This window comes from Suncus etruscus, chromosome 8 (genome assembly GCF_024139225.1).
Source record: "Suncus etruscus isolate mSunEtr1 chromosome 8, mSunEtr1.pri.cur, whole genome shotgun sequence".
NCBI lineage: Eukaryota > Metazoa > Chordata > Mammalia > Eulipotyphla > Soricidae > Suncus > Suncus etruscus.
In genome coordinates this window covers 78,393,364-78,420,736 of record NC_064855.1, presented here as the reverse complement: position 1 = coordinate 78,420,736, position 27,373 = coordinate 78,393,364, and the positions used below count along the sequence as shown (strand labels likewise).

At 38.7% G+C, this 27,373-nt stretch overlaps 1 protein-coding gene across 1 annotated transcript in view; it reads left to right on the top strand.

The window, feature by feature from the left end:
- The first annotated feature begins 3,027 nt into the window (after positions 1-3,027).
- Positions 3,028-27,373, top strand: part of DIAPH3 (diaphanous related formin 3) — a 552,109-nt gene continuing 527,763 nt past the window's right edge. Inside the window, 1 exon segment of the mRNA XM_049778724.1 lies at positions 3,028-3,216. Within this exon segment, the coding sequence (XP_049634681.1) occupies positions 3,028-3,216 (189 nt within the window).

Below are 27,373 nucleotides of genomic sequence, written 5' to 3'. Positions count from 1 at the left end.
AAACAAACAAACAAACTAACTAACAAAACAAACAACAACAAACCCCCCTACCCCCCAAATACTAACACTTGCTTTCTTGAGCACTTTTACTTTGTTAGAAATTTTAACTTCACACTGGTCTGATACTATTCTATATAACCTTTAAGATGCTCAATCAATGAACTTTTCTAACTCACTTTTTTTTTTTTTTTTGGCGTGGAGGGAGGATCCTCCAATGGGGTGCTCAAGAGACTAGAAACAGGGGCCGGGTGGTGGCGCTAGAGGTAAGGAGCCTGCCTTGCCTGCGCTAGCCTTGGATGGACAGCGGTTCGATCCCCCGGTTTCCCATGTGGTCCCCCAAGCCAGGAGCGACTTCTGAGCGCATAGCCAGGAGTAACCCCTGAGCGTCACCGGGTGTGGCCCCCCCCAAAAAAAAACCAAAAAAAAAAAAAAGAGACTAGAAACAAAGTTTTAGACCAGGGGTCCTCAAACTTTTTAAACAGGGGGCCAGTTCACTGTCCTTCAGACTGTTGGAGGGCCAGATTATAGTAAAAACAAAAATTATGAACAAATTTCTATGCACACTGCATATATCTTATTTAGAAGTGAAGAAACAAAATGGAAATAAATACAATATGTGGCCCACAGGCCATAGTTTGAGGACCATTGTTAAGACTAACAGGATTTTGGTCCAATACAAGGAAGGGCCAAGGATATAATGCTGCTCAGACACGGTTTTGTAGGGAGATATCTAATCACCCTGCTGGTGCTCAAGTACCTACAGGGCTGTAGTCAGTACTTCTGGGTTCATGTGGTGTCAGGAATAGAATATGGTTGGTGCATTAACTGCTTTACTATCTACCTTATTTTCAATTGCTTTCTAAAGGCAGAGAAAACCTTCCCACTCTGTGCCTGAGAGTTCATCTTCAAATTACTCAAAGTTCAAGTCTGTCAAGAGCTATCTAACTCTCTTACTAACGTGCCTCCTTGATCTCATAGTGTATGTTCTCACTCTCTATGAGAAATAAATTCTGCTGCATATTTTTGGTTCCAGAGGCTTTGACAGACATTTCCAAAGGCTTTTTTATGAGCCTTGTCATTGAAGCCTGACAAATATCCACTTGATAGGTATTATTATAACCCCCTCCGTTTTGTAGATAAAGAAGTGAAAAAAGACAACAACAACAACAACAACAACAACAACAACAAACCCAGTTTCCGTGCATCTAACTACAAAAGTCAGGAATGAAATTTGCATGGGGCAAATAGTCTTCAAGATTTTAGGGATCACTTGTAGTTCTTTTTGATTTTTTTATTCTCCAGGACTCTTGCTCTTTGAGGACAGACTTCTGCCTGGTACATGGAAAAGAAGTAAATATTTAAAAAAATAATAAAAGTTGAGCATGAGCTCACTTCCAACTTTCTCTGAGAAATCTTTCTACATTTCCTAGTTATTTCCAGCTGGTGTTTAGTTACTACATATTACTCAGTTTTGGTTCACATTACTTCCATTTTGTCAGGAGATGGAAAATGTAAGGAAGTAGTTAAATAGATTTTTTTTAAACTTTATTTATTTTTGGTTTTTGGGCCACATCCGGTGGTGCTCAGGGGTTACTCCTGGCTATGCACTCAGAAATTGCTCCTGGCAGACTGGGGAACTATATAGGATGCCAGGAATTGAACCGACTCAGCCATATGCAAGGCAAATGCCCTACCACTGTGCTATCTCTCTAGCCCAGAAAAAATTTTTTTGATTTTTTTCTTTTGACCACGGACCTTGATATTTTGGGACTTTCCCATCTCTTTGTGGCAGGGGTGGAAATGGGGGAATGAAGGGTGGGAGCAACTCCCAACCAAGTGCTCTGAGCTCAGCACAGTGAACCTTCTCTCCAGCCTAAGATATGTCCTTTAAGGGAAACCACTTTAATAAAGTGTAAGAAAACTTGCATCGTTGAAGCTTGACCTTGGGAATACAAAAGAAACTCTTTTGCATGGTCCCAGATTAGGGCCCTGAATCACATGTTGAAGTTTTTCATCTTTATGTGTTTGATTCCTGTTTGCCATGCCCATTCAAAGAAAGTCTTGCCATATACATATATATATGTATATTATATGTACATTCTATCTAATAAAGTACATTTTTGCCCCATGTATCTTAACTTTCGAGCTCTTCTTTTGCACATTCACTACATTCTTCCACTAGTCATAGCAAACTTCAAACATAACTGCTATGCTGCAAACATAACGTTTTATACTGATTTGTGATTGATATAAAGAGCTGCTATGTTATGATGTTTATATTAATTTGACATCTGTATAGAAGAGTGCACTAGACTGTAAGCTCCTTAAAAAAGTATAACTCGTTTTTTGTGAACCCCCTACCCCTCCACCCCATTCTCTCCTAGCGTGGCCACTCAGCACTTTTTTTTTTAATTTCCAAAATTCTGAAATATTTATTTTATTATTTTCCAGTACTTTCATTTTTTATTTAAACAAAATAAATATTTTATTTTCTATAATATTTTTTTTATGTAGAGAAATCATTCCATACATCATTATGTAGAGAATGCATGCATTCATGCAGCATTCCTAGGCCTCTTCAATCCTAGATCCTAAAGCTTACTTTTCCAAGAGGTGAACTGTGCATCGGTCTCTCTGGAGAGAGGTGAACATTGGGCCGAGGAATTCACATTCCAGTAGCTGTTCAACTGAGCTGTTCAGCTGTTCTCCAGCTTTGCAAGTGGGCAGGAAGGAATCAGTGCTCAAACACTGTAGTAACAGTAGATTAATTTATCCGCGTTCCGCTTTAAGAGACCGCAGGAAAGGTTGAGTAATGGACAGAAGGCACAGCCAATCACACCTCTATTTTTACCGGAAAAGAAGGTTTTTCTGGGCGGGTCTAATACCAGAGGCGGCTTCTGATTGGCGAATTCCTAGCCATCCCGCTGTGGCGGGAAATTTCAGATGTGTTGGTTGCTTCTGGCTCAGCAGAAGCAGTTGGGCTGAGTCAGCCCGGTGAACGGAACGGGAGTCCGCGTTTCTGAGGTGATGGATCGGCACCGGCCGCGGCTGCACCCCCAGACTCAGGGCACCCCTGCTGGGGTCTTCCTCCACTCCTCCTCCTCTGCCTCGCTCCGCAGCTCCCGGGAAAGCAAGACGCAGCAGCGCAGGAAGGGCCCTCAGAACCCGCTGCCACCCGGAGGCCCTGAGGAACCTGGAGAGAAACGCCCCAAATTTGTAAGTGCCGCCCAGAAATTGGGGGAGGCCGTTACGGCCCCCCGAGTTGTGCTCAGGTCCCTCCCCCCCCCCGATCTTTCAATTTAATTATTAACTTGTGACTTGAGTGACAGCTGAGAGTGAGGCCGCAGAAACCTAGGGAAGCTCCCAATTTTGTTTTATTTTTTATTTTTATTTTTTATTAATAATGAATTTTGTTTTAGATGCCCGAGTCCCCAATCTCTTCGTAGATTTATGAGAGCTCAAACCAAATTTTTATTTTTTTAATTTTAAGAATTTATTTAAAGAAATGTGTCAAATTGTTGACATAACTGATCCTAAAACATTTGTTTTGGATGACAGAAAGCAAAGTTATTAAGAAATAGAGAACAGAGAATTAAAACACACAAAAAAAATAAAGGAAGAAGGGGAGCAAATTCATTAGCAGTTATATTTGTGAAACTTCTTGTATCTTTTATAAAGTCATTCATGCAACAGCCGAAGATTTAGTATGCTCCTTTTTTTTTTCTCCAGAGATGGGAAGTACATTAAAAAAAGTGTGTGTGTATGTGTGTGGCAATTGTCGTTTGCATAGGCACAGCAAAATATAGAAGAAATTGGAAATAAACACCTTTGGCCTAAAAACCTTGGAGATCTTACCCCATCGTCATGTTGCCCCAAATTTGAAGATTTGGGTTTGTCCAGATGCTTAGGTGTTGACGTCATCTAGGTGGAGATAGAATTCCTTTTTTTTTTTTTTTTTTTTGGTTTTTGGGTCACACCCGGCGGTGCTCAGGGGTTACTCCTGGCTGTCTGCTCAGAAATAGCTCCTGGCAGGCGTGGGGGACCATATGGGACACTGGGATTCCAACCAACCACCTTTGGTCCTGGATCGGCTGCTTGCCAGGCAAACGCCGCTGTACTATCTCTCCGGGCCCTAGAATTCTTTTTTTAGTTGAAATTCTACTCCCCCACTCTAAATTATTAGGGTTATGAGATTCAAACTGGATTTTTAAGGTCCTAGTATTTCTTTTACTGGTTAAATTTTCTAAAGATAGTCATAAAAGAATGTCAAAACTTACTTTGAAATTTGGCCGGGCATGCCGTCACTGCTAAGGAATGTTTTAGTTGGACTGGAAAAATGTCTAAGTATTTGGAACTTGCTTTTCTTTAGGGTTCTTTTAATTCATTTCAACATCTAAGGGATGTCCTAAGGCATGCGATCAGCCCTATTTCTGACTCTTAACTTAATACCTTTTGCAGAATACATAATATACACAGTGGTGGCTGTCATATGTTAGAGAGTAGGTTCATGTGGCTTCTGGAGAAGTCTCTAGGATGTGAGCCAGACTTTTTTTTTTTACATTTTTTTTTTTATTTTGGGCCACACCCGGTGACGTTCAGGGGTTGTTACTCCTGGCTATGCACTCAGAAATTGCTCCTGGCTTCGGGAACCATATGGGCAGCCAGGGGAGCGAACCCCGATTCGTCTTGGGTTGTCCTGGGACAGCCTTGTTCAAGGCAAATGCCCTACCACTACGACATCACTCCAGCCCTCAGACTTTTTATTTTTTTATAAAAGCTTTTATTTGTGTTTATTTTATACCTAGTTTATCTGACTGTGAATTTTTGCTTCCTTTTTGCACAATCTGTTTTTCCATGGAGATGGAAAAACATCTCCATGTGGTAGGGAGAACTCATGTTGGGTGAAACCATCTGTGAGCTCTATAGTTCTTGGGATCTTGGGACCTATTGTTCAACTGGATATGTTCAAAGAGCAGAGAATTAACACATAAACTCTTAAGTCCAGGGTTACTCTGGGCAAAAAATTTTTTTTTCTATTTGTTTTGTTTTATGGGGTCACACCCGGCAGCGCTCAGGGGTTACTCCTGGCAGGCTCCGGAGACCATATGGGATGCCGGGATTCGAACCGATAATCTTCTGTATCAAAGGCAAACGCCTTACCTCTATGCTATCTCTCCGGCCCCATACTCTGGGTAATTTTTAGTACTTATAGTAAATATTCAGCACTCTTTTTGGATATCTAATCCTGCATCCAGCAGGGCCTGGAAACTCCTACAAGATCACCATTATAATAACCATAGGACACATATGGTTTTTGGAGAGTGACATCCTTCAGACCTTTGGTGGCTTTTTGAATAGCATCCCTTTGATGGTCTATGCAGCCTCACTAGTGTTCTTAAAATGACCATGAAGTTTTGAACCTCCATTTTTTTTGTTTGTTTTTGGGCCACACCCGGTGATGTTTCGGGGTTACTCCTGGCTATGCACTCAGAAATTGCTCCTGGCTTGGGGTACCAAATGGGACTGCAGGGATTGAACTAGGTCTGTCCTAGATTGGCCGCATGCAACGCAATCGCCCTACCACTGCAGTATCGCTCTGGCCCCAGACACACATAGTTTTTAATCTCCCCTGCACTCAGGCTTCTGCTCCATGCAACCTTTGCTCCATAAGATGCACTCTGTGTGTGTGTTTGTGAAGTGCGTCTTATGGTATGAAAAATACAGTAATTATGTTATTTAGTGTCCTCAATTTTGGTGGCGAGAGATTTTTTTTTTGGCACATTCTGTAATATCTACCCACTGTATTCAAGCATTGTTAATAATAGCAATTGACCTTCATAAGCCAGTCAAGCATTGTTTTAGGTATTCAATAAAATCAATTCCTTTAATTTTTATAGGAAAGTTTCAAGGGGATGGGGGATGTACCAATGATAGACCATTACACCTTGAACATGTGAGGCCCTGGGTTCAGTTGGGAATCCCTCTACCTCACTCCCCCTGCGACTCCCCCCAAAGCTTATAAGATTGAGAATATTAAACTTAAATAAGCTGTCTATTTCCATACTACCTTGTCAGAACCCTGCATTACTCTCCCAAACTGTCAGGAGTTTTAATCTTCATTCTTTTCTCTGTCAGGAGCCATTATCAATAGTTAATAATGCCATTAATGAATACAAATTTAGTAATTTACTTATAGGCAGATTATGAAGTGATAAAGTAGCTTGATACTCAGAGAACTATCATTCATACTACTGAGAATTTAGTTGATATTAGAACAGGCGTGATGGGCCCGGAGAGATAGCACAGCTGCGTTTGCCTTGCAAGCAGCCGATCCAGGACCAAAGGTGGTTGGTTCGAATCCCGGTGTCCCATATGGTCCCCCGTGCCTGCCAGGAGCTATTTCTGAGCAGACAGCCAGGAGTAACCCCTGAGCACCACCGGGTGTGGCCCAAAAACCAAAAACCAAAAAAAAAAAAACCAAAAAAAAAAAAAACAGGCGTGATGAGATCAGTGTGTGCTATCCTAATTGCTTTTCTTTTTACTTTGTTTCTTGTTTTGGCTGTACCTACCAGTAGTCAGGGCTTAGTGCTGGCTCTGTTCAGGGATCATTACTATATATCAGGAATCATATCTGGTGCCTGGGATAGAATCTAGTTCCACTGCGTACAAGGCAAATGCCAACCCATTGTTCAGTCATTCTGGCCCTGCCTAATTGCTTTGCTTTATTTGGGAGATAGTAGGTAAATTGCAAGGTGACACTTCCCTTCCTCCTTTCCCCTGGACCCTAGTACCTGAACCTATGGATATTATTTGATCTTTAAAAAAAAAGGTCAGGCATGAAAGTAAGGTTTGAAACCACATTGATGAGATTTTTCTGGATTATCAGTGTAGACTTTAATAAAATATATGTATAGTTAAAAAAATACAGCTCTAAGGTCAGTTTTGAATTTTATTTGAGATACGTGATGTATAGAGTACTGTTACTGATAGTATTTCATGCATAAAATGTTCCATCACCATTCCCTTTATTAGTGTCCTTTTCCCTCCATCAATTGTTAATTTTTTTAATTGATTAATTAATTAATTAATTTTTTGTTTTTTGGGCCACACTCAGCAGCATTCAGAAGTTACTCCTAACTCTGTGCCCAGAAATCACTCCTGGCAGGCTTGGGGCACCACATGGGATGCCAGAGATTGAAGCCAGATCTGTCCTTGGTTGCCTGCGTGCAAGGCAAATGCCCTACCGCTATCGTGTGCGATTGTTTTGGGACCACACCTGACTATGCTTTGTCTTGGCTTTTGTCAGGGCTTTGATCACTCCTAGCAGTGCTCATTGGCATGCTGGGAATTGAACCCTGGTCAGCTGCATACAATGCAAATGTTCTACCTGATGTACTGTCGCCCCTGTATTTTTTTTTTTTTAATTCTACATTGGATCTGCCGCTGAAGTGGTGCTTTAGGATGTACTAGAGCTGAAAGAATGTAGGAAGCCAAGATGGCTAAACAAAGGGGAACTTTACAACATTCTCACTACTGCAAAACTTTTAATGGGGAATAACCTGAGTACTGACTCCTATGTGAATTCCAACAGGGAAATCCGGTTGTTTGGGAAACCACCTGGGACAGAAGCTCAGATGAGAAGCATCATTCTGAGAGTTACAATGTTAAGAATTGAAGGTTCTTTAGTTAGTTGAAAGATTCAACATTTTAATTTTATTCAGATCAAAATTAAACCTATCTATTCAGACTTCGAAACCTCTCTAAGACGGTAGAATCTCTTTATTTCAGCCAGTCATTTAAAGAAATTGCTCTAAAATTTTCTGATCTTTTTTTTTCCTAATAAAGAAAATACATTTTTTATTGGTTGGGAGCTGGGGACTTGACAGTGGGATGTATTTTATATATGCCTTGCATGTGTGTGGCTTCGGGTTTAATCTTTGCTTCTGCAGAAAAATATATCAGTGGCTTTTGAGTGTATATCTACCTGCTGAAAATTGATTATATATTTCTGGATCACTTGATCTTTGTGGGTAAAAGGGGTTGGACTCAGGTTGATTGTCTCAGATTTAGAGCATGGCTTAATTGCTTTTTCCTCTCTCCGCAACTCATGTCTTTAATTATGAAGTAAGCTAACTGACATACATTTATTACGCTGAGAAACTTTGCATCTCATCTAGTCTGTCTTGTAGCAATTGCTTCTGAACAGCTGTTACCTGAGACACCTTTGTGCAGTTGGTAGAATGTAAAATTTGTCATGCTGTTATTATTGTTGTCTTGAATTAACTCTATTTTATGGCATAACTTTATTGCTGTGTCCTCGAATCTTTATATATTTATTGCCTTATAAATTGGATTTAAAATTGGCTTTTTATATAGAATGTAAATTAACATGTGTATAACTTGTTTATGCTTGCAGAATAATACAAGGAAAAATGCTACGTATTACACTAATGTAATTGTCTTTAACTCAGCACATAGTATCCTCTAGATTAAGAATGAAATGAAAGCTAAAGAATATGCTTGCCATTACACTCTGCTTGTTTATTCCAGAAACTAATTTGACTTTTAGATCTATAAAATATAGATTAAACATAACCTTTTACTTTATGGGATATTAAGGATCAAAGCCTGAGCTTTCTTTGAACAGGATCTATAAAGGTAACTTTTCCCTCAGTAGCAACAGGGTGGCATTAAAATACCTAACCACTGGAAGTAATATTTTCAAGTAGAAAATCAAATAATCATTATTAACTTGGAGGAGAATTTAAGAGCTTTATTTTGTTGTTTTGGTGCTGAAATATTTACTTTACTGGCTAATTAATGAAAGCTATCTGGAAATGTTTGCCATTGATTTTATCTTCAAAAGACCTACTTCCATCCTTTCTTACAGATATTGTAGAAGAGGCATAGGAACATTTATGAGCAATGGTTTTATTCCTTCGAGGACTTGAGTCCTAGCTATGTCACTTATTAACTTTATAAGCTAATAGGAGTTAAGCTTATTACTTCATCTCTTTCATTTTCCTAATGTGTAAAACAAGGTTGTTGGGAAGATTGAAAATTAATATATGATGGGCCTAGAATAGTACCTGGTTTATAGTAAATGCAATGCAAATAGTTTCCATTTATAAGATTTGTGTTATGGTCATCATTAGTAGCAAGAGTAGTAATACAATTCTTATGTAGTCTTTAGGGCATTTGTGATATTACAGTGAATATCTGAATGCCTTTTTTTTAGTACTAAAAAAATCTAGATACCTTATAATGTTGTACAAGAGAGGTTTTCTGATTTCAGTCCTTTTCTGTCATGCCAGGTGATGTTTGTATGGATACAGATTCTGATTCTGATGGTTGGTCAAAGCAAGATTCTGAAAGTGCCTGTGGCTTATTACTTTTATTAAGTGAGGCCCTACAAGTTTAAAACTTGTGCACAAGTAAAACTAACAAAAAGAAAATGACAAAGGAATACTCTCAAACTTAGGATACCAGTTTTTATGATATATATAGATTTGACTGATAATAATAAATGTGTGTAGGTATGAAAACTAATGATAACTACATGTATGCCTCTTTCACAACTATAAAATTAAATCAGATTTATGAGCACAACTCAAACCAAAATTATAAAATAATTAAGATTCAAATTAAGGACATAATTAAATAGTTGATAGTGATTTGTCACACACAAAATCATCATTATTAGATTTACAAGTAGAAAGATATATGTGTGCTTTACGGTTTTCGTTTTTTGGTCATCCTGATTCTTGGTTGGAAGTGAAATTTCATTGGAGTGTGAATGAAGCCTCAGGCTCCAAAACCAGGACCCGGAGAGACATGTCTTTGGAAGCAAATAAAGATGCAGGAAATACTCCACACAGTAAAAGGTGGTAAGAATGGGTTCAGGAATTCCAACACTCAAGCCAGGAATTCTAACATAAAAGTCTTCCCCTCCTAAGAAGGAAGGCATCTTAGTGGAAGAACAGAGAATGAATGCACTGCCTTCTTGAGACCCAGGCTTTTTTTTGTTTTTTGTTTTTGGGCCACACCCGGCATTGCTCAGGGGTTACTCCTGGCTGTCTGCTCAGAAATAGCTCCTGGCAGGCACGGGGGACCATATGGGACACCGGGATTCGAACCAACCACCTTAGGTCCTGGATCGGCTGCTTGCAAGGCAAGCTAGCTCTGTGCTATCTCTCTGGACCCAAGACCCAGGCTTTTTATTAGCAAGAACCAGACTACACCCTAGGGTGGAAAATAAATACTAAAAAAGGGAGGGGCGCAGTAATCCAACACCAGATCACACCCTGGGGTGGAAAATGAATACTGAATAGTGTGGGACAAGTGATTCAACAGTGGATGGTATTAATGTTGACAGAAGTATCCAACAAGAACTCATTAATACAATGTTGGGAAATCCATTACTGTGCATTACTGTTTCACAGTGATGCCTTTTCCTGAGGCTTTAGATGAAGTAATAAGCTCTTATAAATCTTTTTCTGATAAATAGAAATAGCCTTAGTCAACTTTGATATTATATATCAACTTTTATATTATATATTATATAATTTACTTAAAGTATATAAGGCCATTGAGAAAAACAGAAAAAAAAAGGCTTTTTTAAGTACAAAAGAACAGAAAAATAAAATTTTTGAGGTACACGGTGTCATCTTGGAATTCTGACTAGCCTTTGGATTGAATTCTTCCTAAATGGAAGAGCTTGTGAGGTATATAATATTATTTAATATGATGTTGTTTGGCTTTCTTCTGATACCATATTGGTAGTACACACAGATGCAAGTGTGAACAAGCTTGTAGAATTATCATTCAGATTGTTCAGAATATTTTTTAGTTTTCTTCTCTTATTTAAGGTAATCTTTGAAAAAGTCAACATTTTTAAGTTGAGATCTTGAAATGACAGAGATAGCTCAAAGGGTTGGAACACGTGCTTTGCTTGTGGAATCCCTAGATCCAGTATGATACCACATGGAATACTGCCAGGAGTAACCAAAAACAAACAACCTCAAAACCAAAAGACCCATAAACAAAAAACAAAAGTCTAGATCTTAAGTCTGTGGGAGGGCTATGCAGACCTCAGTTTGAGGAACCCAGAAATGATTTAAGTCAGAAGAGTGTTGGGATTAGATAAAGATTTTATACCTTCAGTCCTTTGTCTAGTGAGAAGTTTAAAGTCTGATTATTTAGTAAGACTTTTGTTAATCATGAAGGTTGTTTACAATGAGGCTAGAAGCAGTTTACTTCTAAATAGATTTTTAAGAGTAACCATTAGAATTTTTTGTTTTACTATTAAAATACTATATTTATTTTATGTACCTTCATTGCAGTGATGGGTGGGTAGAGGCATCACACACATCTGGCTGTGGTGTGTGCACATAGAGTTGGGCTTGATGGGGACTGCAGCTCAGGTTTTGGTCCCTGTGCATTCACACACTTCACTTCAGTGAACCAAGACTTTTCTCATGTACTCCTCTAGGTGTCTATGCAAGTGTTCACCAGGGATCACACTTCTGGCAATGGTGTTTATACATTAAGAAAATTATAGTGATTGCTGGAGTTGAACCCTCTTTTTGTCTTGTTTACATGTACCTAGCTGTGGTATGTTCACAAAACACTCTGGAGTGTCACAGATTGCCTAGCTCAAGGTTCCAACCATGGAGATGCCATGACTTTGTGCAGCACATGCAGCAGTATAGAGATTTGAAAACTCAAGATCATGTCTTTACTCTTGAGGCAGACATTCTTGGTCCTCATTTATAATCCTTAGAAAGTTTTATCAGACAAAAACATGTATAGAACTCCATTTATTCATCAATAAACTTAAGAAATAAACATGACGTATCCTTTTGTTCTATTATATCTTTTTTTTTTTTTTGGTTTTTGGATTTTGGGTCACACCTGGCCATGCTCAGGGATTTCTCCTGGCTATGTACTCAGAAATCGCTCCTGACAGGCTCGGGAGACCATATGGGATGCTGAGATTCGAAACACCATCCTTCTGCATGCAAGGCAAACGCCCTACTGCTTTGCTATCTCTCCGGCCCATTTTTGTTCTATTTTCTTCCTTTCTATTTACGTCTCTTTCGGAACTTTACTGTTTATTTTCTTGTTGAAGGACTTACAGTGCTTTATTTTTCCTTTAACACTTCTACATTTTTTGGGGGGCTCCCAGACTGGCTTTGGGGTTACTTCTGGCAATATTTAGCTCGCTTTGTGGGCCAGATGGTGTTTGGGACCAACAATGAGACTTCTCAGGCCCAGAGATATTAGGAGTCATGAGGGGCATCCCAGTGGTGCTCAGGGACTATAGCTTCAGCAGCTATTCTTCAGGGACTGTGCAGTGTTGGGAATCAAACTTGGAGTACTAGCACATCTAACAAAACTTTTTCCAGCCATTTAAATTGTATTCCTGGTCCACTAACAATTCTATTTTGATTATTTTTGAGGAACAGGCCGAATTTATGTCCTCCCCCCAAAAAAATATAGATCTATGAATGGAATTGCTCCATATTAGCTTTCCAGTCTTTTCAACTTTGAGCATCATTTTTTAAAAACCAGAAAGGTTGAACCAGGAGCAATAGAATAGTTGATAGGGTATTTGCCTTGCACCTGCCTCAACCAGGTTCATTTCTGGCCTCCCATATACCTGAGCACCACCAGGAGTAATATTTGAGAGCCTGCTTGATAAGTAACTCCTACTTCCCAGATGTGGACCCAAACAAAAAACCAAACAAAATCATCCCCAGGGGCCGGAGTGCTGGCATTAGAGATAAGGTGTCTGCCTTGCAAGCGCTAGCCTAGGATGGACCGCGGTTCGATTCCCCGGCATCCCATATGGTCCCCACAAGTCAGGAGCAATTTCTGAGCGCATAGCCAGGAGTAACCCCTGAGCATCAATGGATGTGGCCCCAAAACAAAAAAACAAAACAAATAAACAAAAAACACAAAAACATCCCCAGAGAGAATATGAGGGAGCTAGAATTCAATATAAGCATGTTCTAAGGACTTTCTATGTATTTATGTGTCTAGGGTATATCTAGATAACTGTGGTTCAAATTAGACTGTTGTGTACTGAAGATAACTCAGTGCTTGTCCACTTTTCTCCAAGAAAGTCATTAGAGGTCATTTTATCATGTAAATTTTATCATGTAAATACTCCTTTTACATATATGTGGAATATCTTGAAACTTTTAGTAAGATGCATGGACCCGTCTAATGATAAGATCCATAATGTTGCATCTATTTGGTTAATTTTACCAAGAGGATGTTGGGAGTTTTATCCTGTAACTGCTTCATTTTTCCAAAATGGACTTGGGAAAATGCAAGTTTAGTTGAGCTTCATAACTTTGTAACATTCAGCTATTTGGTAAGATTTGCAAATTGATGACATTAATTACAGGTACTGTAGTATAAACTGTTCCTGTTTATCAAAGCCTTAGATAATAGAATGCAATTCATAATGACAATTACAATTCATTTCTAATGAAAAATTTGACAGTCTGAGAAAAGAACATGGAAGATAGAATGTACATAATATAATCTGCCTCCAAAATTCAATGTGACAGTTTCATTTCTTTATAAAAGGTGATGGTCTCCAATTAAAGGCAAGTTCTAACCTTACTCCACCTCTCTTCACTACTCAGAGGAGTATTTTTCTTCTTATTGATATATAATCAGGAGCTATTTTTAGTTGCTTTACTCATACATTTGTGAGCTTGTGCAAGTCAGTTTTTCTCTTGCTTGTACTGGTGTAGGCTTTAGTTTATAGTAGCAGGCAATTGTGTAACTAATTGAAAAAAGTGATGCAAAATTACTGACTTTATACTGCCTACTTTGTTGATCTAGTTGTGATTGTGTTATATTAGAATGTTACTGATAAATCTTAAATATCTATTTATTTGGATAAGAGAATTTCAGTAGTGGGAGGCAAGTGCTTATAATGTCTCCCAGAAAGCTACTGAGTCAGTGGTGAACTGATCCTTCCAACCCACAATCCCCCCAGGGACTTAGAACTGTAGCTTTAGAGCTCTGCACCAAACTATTGGGATGAACAGGGCTTAGATACTATGAAGTATGTCTGTATAGCCTTGATTAAATTAAATAGTATCTATGTCTTAACTTTCCTATCTGTAAAATAGAATTGTCATTTTGTCATTATAAAATTTGTGCTTATCGGTTGTGGTAAGGCTTAAAGTACTGCTTGTTAGAGTACTTTGGACATAGAACCTAGCAGTTAATACATGTTGGCTATTACTAGTCATTTTTCTTTTTTCTTTCTTAAAAAAAAACTTTCAAGGACCCATTAGTAGGGTAAATTGCCTTTTTTTGGGGGTAGAATTCTCCTGGACCTTTTATTGACTGCAATTTGATCCTTTTTTTGCCTCTCATCTCCCTCTCTCTTCATTTCTTCATTCCTGCTGGATAACTGCATTGTATTCAGGGACCCTGCCCTTGGGGGGGGGGGGAATACACATCAAGAGATTTGGTCTCTGTATATTCTTTTCTGTTCATCCAGACCTCTAGCCCCTTGCCTCTTGTCTTTTGCCTCTCCTTTTTTCTCTCCATCTTTCTCCTGCTGACCATACTTGCTCCCGTATTAAGTCCACACTAAGCCCATACTGTGCTAGTCACCCTGGACCTTCTTTTGAACAAGAATGCCTTCAAATTGATTGCCTTCTTACACCTCACATTAGATAGAATATGATTAACTGGTAGAACCTCTGGCCTTTAGTCCAGGTTTCTCAGATCTTCAAGCCTGGAGCAACCTTGACTGGCATCTCTGCCTGAAATGAGCTGCTCCATGCTGGTGAAAGCCCCTCCCGGCTGCGAACTTCTGCCCTTAGACATGGGGTATTTATGGGTCCACTGATTAGCTGAGTCCTCCAGGGCTGGTGGATAGTAATCATCATCACAATAGCTACATTTATCCAGCTCTCACAGTGGGTTGGGCACTATTTTAATCACTGAATCCTCACACAACTCTTTGAAGTACCCACTTCTCTCACCACCCTTGTGTGGTACGTGATGGAAATGAAGCAGTGAGAGAATTTTGGGAGGTTTCTGGAGGCTCCACAGCTGGGCACTGGGAGTGATGGATGGAAATGCAGCTAGGCTGGTTTGAGCTTGGACTTTGAATTAGCTCTGTGGCTACTTCCTTTCTCATTTTTCTTAGATTTTGGCCAAATCTTTATCACTCTCTTTTCCTTCTCTATGGACGCAATTCCTTTTTGCTGTAAATTGTTTTTTTTTTTTTTAAATTGAAAACATAATATATGAGCCTCTTAAAAAGTCCAAAGTACAGAGTGAGATTTACTAATCGTCCCTTCTGTTCAGACCACCAGTTCAAGTTTTCACTGTTCAGTAGTGATAATGATGTTTATTATTATTATTATTTTTTTATATTTTATATAAACACCTTGATTACATACATGATTGTGTTTGGGTTTCAGTCATGTAAAGAACACCACCCATCACCAGTGCAACATTTCCATCACCAATATTATTATTTTCTTAGGTATCTGTTATTTTGCATGGGTGGGAGGTAGGGTTTGAGCCACATCTGACTGTTCTCAGGACTTGCTTCTTACCCTGTGCTTATTCCTGATGGTGCTGGGGGAACACATGTATATTGTATTATTTCTACACCCTTTGACCCCTACTATTCTTTGTATCGCTTAGTGATTGCCTCTGTGAGAAAAACACCCAGTTTGTGTCCACACAAGAATCTACCACAGCATTCACTTAAAAGATTGTAGAAATGGTTATCCCTTACTTTCAGTGTTCACCTTGACATTTTCTGAGAGGAAATTAAGGCTACTTACTTGAACTTGCTCACTTTACGTCTACTGCAGTATTTTTCATTCTTTTATCCTTTCACTGCCAATATCCACATAAACAATGTCTGGTTTCATATTCAGGTTAAACCCTTTTACCTCTATTCTTGACCCTGACTTGTTCCATAAGGAATGTTTCAAGCTCATTCTCTAAAAATGTTCAAAAGCCGTACATTCTAAAAAAAAAATTCAGAAGCCAAATCAAACAACTGCTTTCAGAACTTTCCCATAACTCTTTGCCCTTATCTTATAGCCAGATTTTGGGAGTTAATTGTTTTCAGTTTATTTAGTAAATATTTGTATGTCCTCTAGGCATAATGTAGGTGGATACAATTTGGTCTTTGACTACTAGAAGCTCCTGTTTAGTTTTATTTGGGGAAAGGGAAGTGTGAGGTGTTAATAAGAAGGCTGTGTTGTGCAATCTTAATGGAGTTAACTCTGGAATTAACCTGGCTTTAAGTTCTGGTTTTCTATTTTCTGGCTGGATGACTGTGGCAATTTCTTATTGTTGATTTTGTTTTATGTCTTTTATAAAACAGTAATATAAAGATAGATATAATGGCTACTATACCACTATTGGTATGTTATGATGGGAATCAACAGCTAGAGAGCTCTTATCTTATTTCTTTGCCCTGATGGCTTTGATCAACAATAGAGGGTCTTTATAACAGAGGGATTGAACTACTTCTCCTTAGACCCTCAGCCTTGCCTTGCCTTCTGTTATTCTACCAAACTTGCTTTGGCAGACTTATAACTGTAACCCAGTGGCTGATTTTCAAACTTCATTTCTTTGTGGGAGCACTGACTCTTCACTTCTCAAAATCATTGTCATAATGTGTTTTTCTCTTCTGATCTTTGCTGAACCCTCTTTCTATTGACTTCAGTTAATTTTTCCAATCTCTTTGATCTTTTTCTCATTTCACTTTCTGCCAGAATGAGCTCATCCATTTCTTTTGCTTTTACTACTCTCTAGTCTAGATAATTCAACTGAGTTTTGTGATAATGCAAATGTTCTTTCTGTTGTGTCCAATTGAAGAGTTACTAACCCCATGATGTGGATAATCCTGCCAAAGAATTGAACTTATTTGATTTCATTTGATTTAGAGTACATAGCTGTGTCTGGGAAGATAGCTCAGGAGGTTGAACCAGCTCGTGCCCCAATTTTACACCATGGCACCAGATTCCTTCCTCAACACTACTGGGGTCTGGTGGCCTCTAGCACCCAAGTAACACTGCATCACCTTGATGGAACAACTAACTGATGGATCCAGCATTGCAGGACTAAGTATCTCTGGGAGTGCCAGTGCCCCTTTTGGCTATCAAATATTTTTTAGAAAACCTCATGCTTAATGATAGACTTTGGCCTACATTCATATGATCCTTAAAGTTTTTATCTATTAGCTAGACTGCCTACCCATGATGTGACCTTTTATCCCTGTTTGAAAACACACATGACTGCCAAAGAGGTATGTATACAAAGGAATATTATTCAGCCATGAGAACTAAGGGGCCATCCTATTACTTTGAGCAAGCCACATGATGGACCTTGAAGGGGTTCTATTTCAGTGACATGAGTCAAATAGAGAAAGATGCATGATGTCATTTATATGTGTAATCTAATGCCAAACTTGTAGAAAAAAGACTAGAATGCTAGTTACCAGGATCTCAGAGGAGAGATTTTTGAGATATTGTTTAAGGGTACAAAAATACTTTTAGATATGTGAAAGTTCTAGAATCTATGGTCAGCATAGTGATTATAGTCACTACTGCATTATATACTTCAAAGTTTCTAAAAGACTAGATCATTAGTGTCCTTTGAACATAAATGGTAGGCATATTAGCTAAAGTTTTAATGCTGATCAAAAAGAAAAGTCAATTCAACACATTTTGTTATATTAACTATATATGTAAGTTACATTTGAGTTAAGAAAAAAAAGCCAAAGGAGAATTATCTTCATGTCCTTGTGAGGTTTGCAGTCCTCAGTAATTTTGACAAAAATACTAGAATCACTGGAGACTTTCCCATGCCTGTGGCAGTCAGTTGCTGCCTTCTCCATAACCCCTATTTTATTAGTGTGCTTGAGTGGTGCCATAATCAACATGAAAGTATGTACTTTTGGAAGTCCTTTACAAATACACTTGGGTTATTACTGGAGAGTCATTGCTGAAGACTCCTTCGGTGTTGTTGGAAGATTGCCAAGGGTAGTTTAAGCTGCAATGGCTGGAGCTTGCTGTCTGACTATAGAAATTGGTGTGTTCAAAACATGCTTTTCAAAAAGTCAAAACATTTTTATTTCATTTTACTGTTCTAGAAGGATAACACGTTAATCAAACTCTCTTTTGTGTGTGACACAAGGAAGAAACTTAAGTGATTATTGGATTTGCTACTTAATTTCATTCTCAATGCAAGACAAATCTGTGTCTATTAGGGCTCATTGCCTACTTTGATTTTGTTCCAAGTATTATTGTTTATATAGACTTGCCGCTTTCTGAGTTGGCTGTTCAAACTTCATTTTCATTTCAGCATTCTTCCAGTGCTTTAATTTATGCCTGTTTTTGAATCCTTATTTTAATAATCTCTTCTATTTTCCCCCTTCTCATTGATTTGTCATTAGATTATAGTATTGTAATTTACAGCTTTCAGGGGAACAGTATAAAACCTCTTTATGTATGTAGGATTTACTGCACCTAATATTAGTGTTGTTATTCCTCCACCAAAAAGACCACAAAACTCATTTTTCCTATTCCTTTTCATCTAGTAACCACCTCAGTCTTTTCCCAGCCTAGGAATTAGTTTGGCTGATTTTTGTCAGTTTCTTATTTGTTTATATTCTACATATGCATGAAACAATAATTTCAACAAGATGAATAATTGTCTTTTGCTTTTTTACTTCACTTAGCATAATTACCTTATGTTCTATCCATTTAGCCCAGAATGTCCCAATTCTTTATTTTTTTTTTAATCTCAGAGAGGTGTTCCATTGAATATGCATAATAGTGCTTCTGATTATTCAGTCATCTGCCGATTTAGGTATTTAGGTTGATTCCATAATTTGGCTATTGTAGATAATGCTGCTTATGAAGGTTGTAAATATCTTTTTGAATAAGTGTTTTTATACTGTTCAAATAAATCCCTAGATGAATTATATGATATGCCCATCTTTTATTCTTTTAAAGGATTCTCCATATTATTTTTCATAGAGGCTACATTAATTTACAATCCCATCAGTAGTGCACCAACATCCTTTTTTTCATATTGTCATCAATAGTTATTTCCAATCTTTGGTATACTATAGACCATTCCCACTGCTTTGAGATCCTATTTGTTTTTATTTGCATTTCTCTAATAATGAATGATGTTGAGCATTTTTCATGTGTCTGTGAGTCACCTGGTATATTGTCATTGGTGGAAGGATCTACTCAAGTCTTTTACCTTTGAAAACAATTTGGGGGCTGGAGCAATAGCACAGTGACTAGGGCATTTGCCTTGCACGCAGCTGCCCTGGGTTTGATCCCTGGTATCCCATATGGACCCTTGAACCTGCTAGGAATAATTTTTGAGTGCAGAGCCAGGAGTAACACCTGAGTGCTGCTGGGTGTGACCCAATCACCCACTGGTTTTCCTCCCTCCAACCTTCCCCCAAAATTGGGTTGCTTATTTTCTTGGGTTAAATTTGTAAATTCTAGTTTTTTTTTTTTTTGTTTGTTTGTTATTTTGGGTCACACCCAGCAGCGCTTAGGGGTTAATTCTGGCTCCATGCTCAGAAAATCGCCCCTGGCAGGCATGGGGGACCATATGGGATGCTGGGATTTGAACCACCGTCCTTCTGCATGAAAGGCAAACACTTTACCTCCATGCTACTCTCCGGCCCCAAAGTTTGTAAACTGTTAATACATTTTGGATATTAGCCACTTGTCTGATGTGTGATTTTTCTAGTTACCAGGTTGTCTTTAATTTTGCAGTATATCCTTTTGCTCTATGGAAGTCTTAAAATTTGATGTAGTTTTATTTGCTTTTACTTGCTTTTTAATTTTTGCCTGTGGAGTTGTCTCAAATACATTCCTGTTTTTGAAGTTCTAGAGTTGATCACCTCTGTAAAAAACTAACTTGTGACATAGAGTGTTATGTGTCGAAATTTCATGGTATCATGATATAATGTGTATCTAATCCCATTAGACACGGTTCTGCAGCTAATCCTATTTAAGGATTTAGCTCTCCAAATTTATCACATTCCTTTGGATGAAAAATGCCTTTACATTTTTTTTAGAAAAGGAACCTGTTTCAGTATGTATAGTTTAGCAGCACAGATACTTAAGTTACATGTTGTATTATTTTTAAAAAAGGAAATTAAATGACCCAGGCGATTTGTTTCCCTTTGTAGGCTACAGGATTGTAAAAATCTTAGCCATTTGTTATATATAATAGACCATATGTGCCAGACCTTGTTTGATGTTTTCTTAGTTAGGATGCATATTAACTATATCCTCTTGGTTAATATTTCTAAAGAAATGTAAAATAGGGGCTGGTGAGGTGGCGCTAGAGGGAAGGTGTCTGCCTTGCAAGCCCTAGCCAAGGAAGGACCTCTGTTCGGTCTCCCAGCGTCCCATATGGTCCCCCCAAGCCAGGGGCAATTTCTGAGTGCTTAGCCAGGAGTAACCCCTGAGCATCAAACGCGTGTTGCCGGAAAAAAAAAAAAAGAAACGTAAAACCTAGACCAAGTTTTATGTATGAGCTTGGGCTACAAGTCAGAACTGAAATTTTCTCTGTCTTGTGTTTTTCCTTTAAAACAAAACTTTCAAAACCTTTCTGTCCCCCTTCCCCTTTTTTTTTCTCATCTTCCTTTATAAGATGTTAACTTTGTGCTATATGGTCATCTTTTTCATTCATTTTAAATATCACCTATTTAGGACAGTGGCAATAAATTTTATAATGATTTATGTAAGAGAACAATGATTAAGTTACTAAAAAGGGTATAAATTTTTTTTTTTGGTTTTTTGTTTTGTTTTTTTGGGTCACACCCAGCAGTGCTCAGGGGTTACTTCTGGCTGTCTGCTCAGAAATAGCTCCTGGCAGGCACGGGGGACCATATGGGTGGGACACCTGGATTCAAAGCAACTACCTTTGGTCCTGGATCGGCTGCTTACAAGGCAAACACCGCTGTGCTATCTCTCCAGGCCCCAAGGGTATAAATTCTATACTTAAAAATGTTATTTAATTTTATATTGTCCTCTTGTTAACTAACTTGGGTGTTTTATTTTTTTACCTTAAGGATATTTTAGGACATGGAGATTTTTGTAACTTATGTTTTAGTTTGAATTGTCAGAGTGTGATTTATAATTAAGGCTGTGGTATCTACTAAGTTGTAAACTATACCAATCAATACGTAAAAAAGTTTCATTAAAATTTGGGGGGATGGGATGATTTCTGAGGGCAGAGCCAGGAGTAACCCCTGAGCATAACTGGGTGTGGCCCAAAAACCCAAAAATAATTCTTTTATTATATAGTTGAACAGAGAACTTTAAACAACTTTAAAAAACAACTTATAGTTTTGTTTCGGTTAGAAATTCCAGTCCTCTCTCTCTCCTGTACTGCACTGAAATTTTTTGAGGCAGGGTGAGCCACACCAGGTAGTGCTCACTCAAGGACTGTTCCTCATTCTGGGCTCAGAGGTAACTCTTATTTATTTATTTATTTGTTTATTTATTTATTTATCTTTATTTAAGCACTATGATTACAAACATGTTCATAATGGGTTTTAGCCATAAAATGCACACCCCCCTTCACCAGTGCATCTTTTCTGTCACTATTGTCCCCCCTTTTCCTACCTCCTCCTAACCCTGCCTGTCTTTAAGATAGGCATTGTATTTCTTTCTTATCACTGTCATGGTTGCTGTTAATGTATTTATTTCTCTAACTGTACTCACCACTCTTTGCAATAAGGTTATTATCATAGGCTGGCCTATGAAGGCTAGCCCTCATCTCTATTGTCTCTGGGTATTATTATTATACTGTCTTTTATTTTTCTTAAATACCACATAGGAGAGAGTATTCTGTGCTTATCTCTCTCTCTCTGACTTCACTCAACTGAATAGTCTCCAAATCCATCCATGTATAACTAAATTTTGACTTCATTTTTTTGAATACTGCATAGTATTTCATTTGTATATGTACCATAGTTTTTTTTTAATTTTTTATTTTTAAGTATGAGAACAAAGATGCAAAGAAAGAGGACAGGGTAAAGTTACAGTGGAAGGACAATCACCCATAACATAATTTTCAGAAGTCCCCTTGCTGATATTTAACTTTGAACTTTCAGCCAAAGAACATTAAGATAAATAAAACAGGGCCGGAGAGATAGCATGGAGGTAAGGCGTTTGCCTTCCATGCAGGAAGTCATCGGTTCAAATCCCGGCGCCCCATATGGTCCCCCGTGCCTGCCAGGAGCAATTTCTGAGCCTGGAGCCAGGAATGGCCCCTGAGCGCTGCCGGGTGTGACCCAAAAACCACACAAAAAAAATAAATAAATAAAACAGAATCCATGTTCAATTACTTTATCCCTCAAGCCCCCAGATTGTAACACATTATAATATTTCTGAACAGCACACAAGGGAATCTAAAGCCATAAAACTTATGTAACTCCTTAAACATTAGAGGCATAGTATTTTTTATATTTCCATGTACATGCATATTAGCTTAAGTTAACCTCAAATTTTAAGTGTTTTTTTTTAAGGATTAGAGTCAAAGGAGCACAGTAAAAATGGTGTTAGAGTGGCAATTGTTGTTTGCATAGGCCCACCAAATTATGAGGGGCATGGAAAGGAATAACCTTGGCCTAAATACAAAGTAACCCTACCCCTGAAGTTTCCTGGCATAAGACCAACTCTAGGCTCCAGGCAAGCTAGATCGTCCAATCCAACACATTGTCTGTAGTGCCAACACACTTTTATTTTTCACATAGTCTCTGTTTTTGGTATCATTTTTCTGTATTAAAGATCCTGGAATCTACATATCCTACATTGAACTCAGGATGTGGAGCATCCTCTCGTTTCTCCTCACAATTAAAGGGCAATGCAGGGAGCCCTGTCCTGTAAGCTGGTCATTGTAGTTGTTAAGTCTTCTTAGTGTTAAGGGAAGTTTCTTTTGAGCAGGTTGATGTCTGAGCAGTGGTAGAGCTTCCATGGTAGAGGATTGCTTCCAGGTGATGTTATAGACAAACCTGGATGTTTTGTGGATGGCTTCCCTGGTTCAGGGGTGAATGAAAAATGCCCTTTCTTCTGAGGCCTGTGCCAGGTTGTTATGTCAATGTTCAGGGTGTAAGGTCCCTTTGCACTACAAGATTTGTGTGTTCCAATCTCTATTAGATAGGATCTTATTTGTATGTATAGTATTTTCTCATTTTAATGTGCCTATGCAAAAAAGGAGCAATGCCACGTGGCGTTATTGGTGCATATGGGGGCCATAAGAACAAGTCCAACAATCCCCATGACATGGTTCAATCATAAGCATTAAACTGGGGGACTCTTTCATCAAAATTCCTTGTTGAACAGCTCATAAAGAGAAGATAAAAAGTGGTTAGAATCGTCACTGAGATGAGAATATCTAGTAAGACTTATAGCTGTCAGAAAAAACACAAAATATTCGAAAGAAATACGTGTCCATTTTATGCCTTTTGAAACAGTTTGGGGTTGTTTCACACAATGCACGGCTTTGTTCTGTGATTAGGATTGTGGAGTACTGAAGCTAAAGAGTAATGCGGGTTAGAGATGTTTGGGGTGGTGGTGAGAGAGTTAAGGAGTAAAAATGAGCTTTGTAGGGGTGTGGGAAAGGGCAGAATACAAAATGGACATTCTGGATATGCAAAACCTAAGGATAAGGAATACTCTTAATACATGCAGTGTGCGCGGGGGCACTAGCCCCTGCGCGATTTTCCATATGTAGACTGGTCAGAAATTGCCAGTGACAAACTTAGTGCAATCGAGCAATCTCAGCACACCCCAAGTTAGGACCCACCATTTCTGGCCTCCTGGGCTGGAACTCCAGAAGGCCTGGAGGCTGGGGGCAGAAGAGGGGAAGGCTGGGGGCCTATAAAGGCTCCCAGCGCACCCAAGTTAGGGAGAAGGCCTTCCACATGGGGTCTCCCCAAACCGCATGCCAGCTAGAGCTAGCCTCCAGCTCAAGAGAGGATTGGTAGAGCTGTACCATAGCTTTTTAGTTGTTGGACATCTGGGTTGTTTCCAGATTCTAACTATTATAAATAGTGCTGCTATGAACAGAGGAGTGCAGAGGGCATTATTGTATTTGTTTTAGTGGTCCTAGGGTATATCCCTAGAAGTGGTATTGCTAGATCATATGGGAGCTCAATGTCCAGTTATTTAAAGAATATCCATATTATTTTCCAAAAAGTCTGGACTAGATGGCATTCCAAGAATGAGAGTTCTTTTCTCCCACATCCATGCTAGCAATGGTTGTTCTTATTCTTTGTGATGTATGCCAGTCTCAGTGGTAGCACTTGGTGATTGAGAGGAAGCATCTGCAGTGGTTAAGATCTAATGGGGATCAACCATGTGCAAGGCAAATGCAAATTCCTTAAATTGTGTAGTCTATTATATAGCACCTTATAAGCCAATCCAAATTATATTTATCTTTTTTGTTATGATTTTACTTTGAAATTCCCTTTGGCCCATTAAAAGAACAGAAACTACTTTATGTCTTTCTAGGTTTGTTAGCAGCACAACTCCATCACGGTGGCTCTGAGTGAAGGACTGTGAGAGGAGTTTGGGCTTTGGGATCTTGGTGATCAAGGTTTTCTTCTCAGCACGACCACTCACTGGCTTTGGCAGTTTGCTTCTGTGACACTCAATTTCCTTATCTTCAAGAAGGGATAATAAATTAATTTATAGGGATGTTGGATATATTAGTAATTATTGTTAAGTATTCACTCAGTAAGTGGTGATAATTAGGGTGATGAGAAAGGCTTTGTATTGGTATATAGGGACTCAATTTGTAATCTTGGGTTCCAATCTCAGTCATAGTCTTTGACATATAGAAACTGACCCTCCACACAATCTCTATTTTAAGCTTGAAAAGGGAAATTGTAAAGATACTCAAGTTTATTTGATGGGATTGAAACACAGTGAGTGTAGCTGGAAAATATGTGTAGCTGGCACTCATGGAATGAGTAATTGAAATGGACCCATTCTCTTGTTTTTACTTCTTTGGTTTTTTTTTTTGTGTTTTTCACTAGGCATTTGCTCTACTATTGGTTCTTAGCACAGTGCGGCTTCCATTGCTTTGAGACTCATACAACTGAATTCACAATTTAGACATACCTATAAATGTATGCTCCTGGTTCCTGCTAGAACAGATGCTCATCTCTGAATCTCAAATCTAGAAATTCTAGGAAATAGAATCTTACTGGCTGTGCTGGGCATGTAAACTAGTCAGCCTACCTAGTACCAGCAGTGGCTCTGACTGGCTCACAAAGGACAATAAAGATTGCCAGGCAGGCACACTCTAATTTAGAGAAGGTATTGTACCCAGCAGTTCAATCTATAGGTGTATATCTTTATGATTTTTTGATGCTTCTAGTAGATTGAATTTGTAATAGTTTGTCCAATTTAGTAATTTTTAGCCCTGATTGTCCATTAGAGCTACATGTAGAAAACTAAAGTCCTTTTCTTTGGGAATTTGGATTCACTTGGTCTGAGATATAATTCACTCAATCTGTATTAGACAAAGAAGCTCATATCAGAGGGTATCTGATCCATAGGAAAATAGAAAACAGTAAATTCAATCCATGTGGAGTAGTGGGAAGCAGGGGACTTTTGGGTGTAACCTTGAAAAGAAAGAGGAGACTCCTGGACTAAAAGCCCACGAGACTCTCAGTAGAAGGTGATAGCAAATATGAGAGACTCCCCACTTGCTGCTATGGTGTATTATCTTCTTCGAAGGTTTTTCATGAGCCTCCTAATAAATGTTGGAGACAGATATTCCCTTTTGTACTGCAGATAAGGCACTGCAGTCTAAGTGCTGGAGATCCATATCAGAGCTGGATTTTTTTTTTTGGGGGCCACACCCGGCAATGCTCAGGGGTTACTCCTGGTTGTCTGCTCAGAAATAGCTCCTGGCAGGCATGGGGGACCATATGGGACACCGGGATTCGAACCACCACCTTTGGTCCTGGATCGGCTGCTTGCAAGGCAAACGCCACTGTGCTATCTCTCCGGGCCCTCAGAGCTGGATTTTAATCCTGTATAGTAGAGTCTGATCCTGGAATTCAGATGGGTTGCCTCCTCTCCCTTTTAGGAGGAGGTCCACTTACATACATATGTACATGTGTCATGTATACATACATACATACATACAGGCCAGGTAGACTGAATGCTGTTGTCGGGTGGGGGACAAGAGATGGTGCCTGAACTCAGAAATTCAGAGAGAGGAGGAAACTGGGACTGCTCTCGTAACAAGGAAAAGCAACCTGTAAAAATACTGCAAGGTAAAGAAAGAGCAGACAGATGCTATCTGAGGGCTTTCCTGTGTATGGGACTCAGATACTAGTCGGACGATTTTATTTGTGTGCAGTTCCCCCAAACATTTTTTAAGGGCTGATGCTGACTTCTTAGGGCTTTGAAGGTTTCTGTTATAATTAATAATTTTTCTTTTCTCCTCATTTTTTTCCCTAAAGATGCTTGGATATTCTTTTTTACTCCACTGGTTTCTATATTTAAAAAATGCTTTTATTAATGCATTAAAATTTGAGTTTGTCCATAGAATTTTGTGAGTTTTCCAGTGTTTGGGGGAGGGGAAGGTGGTTTCTAATATTTGCTAGTAAATGCTTTTTTGCCAGGCACAATGAAACAAGTCACTTAAAGGCCCCTGTCAGAAAATGTTACTTGAACAAATCTTTCTCTTTCCTTCCCCTCAGGATATCATGGCTGGAGTCTGCTATTATTTACTGTTTAAGTTAGTGAGAAAATGTTATCATAATTAAACACTTGTGAATTCTATTGAGTAAGAGCCTATGTCCTTCAAATGAACAGATACATTTCTGCTCTCTTTCACTTGGTTTCCTTGGTATGTTCCAGAAACCAGGCCTAATGAACCAGGCCTATATTACTTGTGTTACATGGCAAAAATTACTTGATTCTTTGATCATTGCTATAGTTGCATGTCATGTAGTATATATTTAAATGCAGAGACTTCACATGTAGTGATTTTTCTTTTTTTTTTTTTTGTTCTTATGCCATTGCATACCTCTGTTATGCTTATTTCACTTTTTTGCATTTGGGTTATTCATGTATCATGCTGCTCCTTACAGATTGGGACTAGGTTCTAATGAAGGCCTGTTTTCTGGAACATACCCACTATACTGGTTCTGTTTCCCTCAAACACTTTTCCTCCACATACATGTAACTAACTTCCAGTATTATTTTCTCTCTGATCAAATACCATCTTCTCATTAGCCTATGCTAACTCTAATCTTCCATATTGACCATTGAAACCTTCACTTCCTCCTATCCTATCC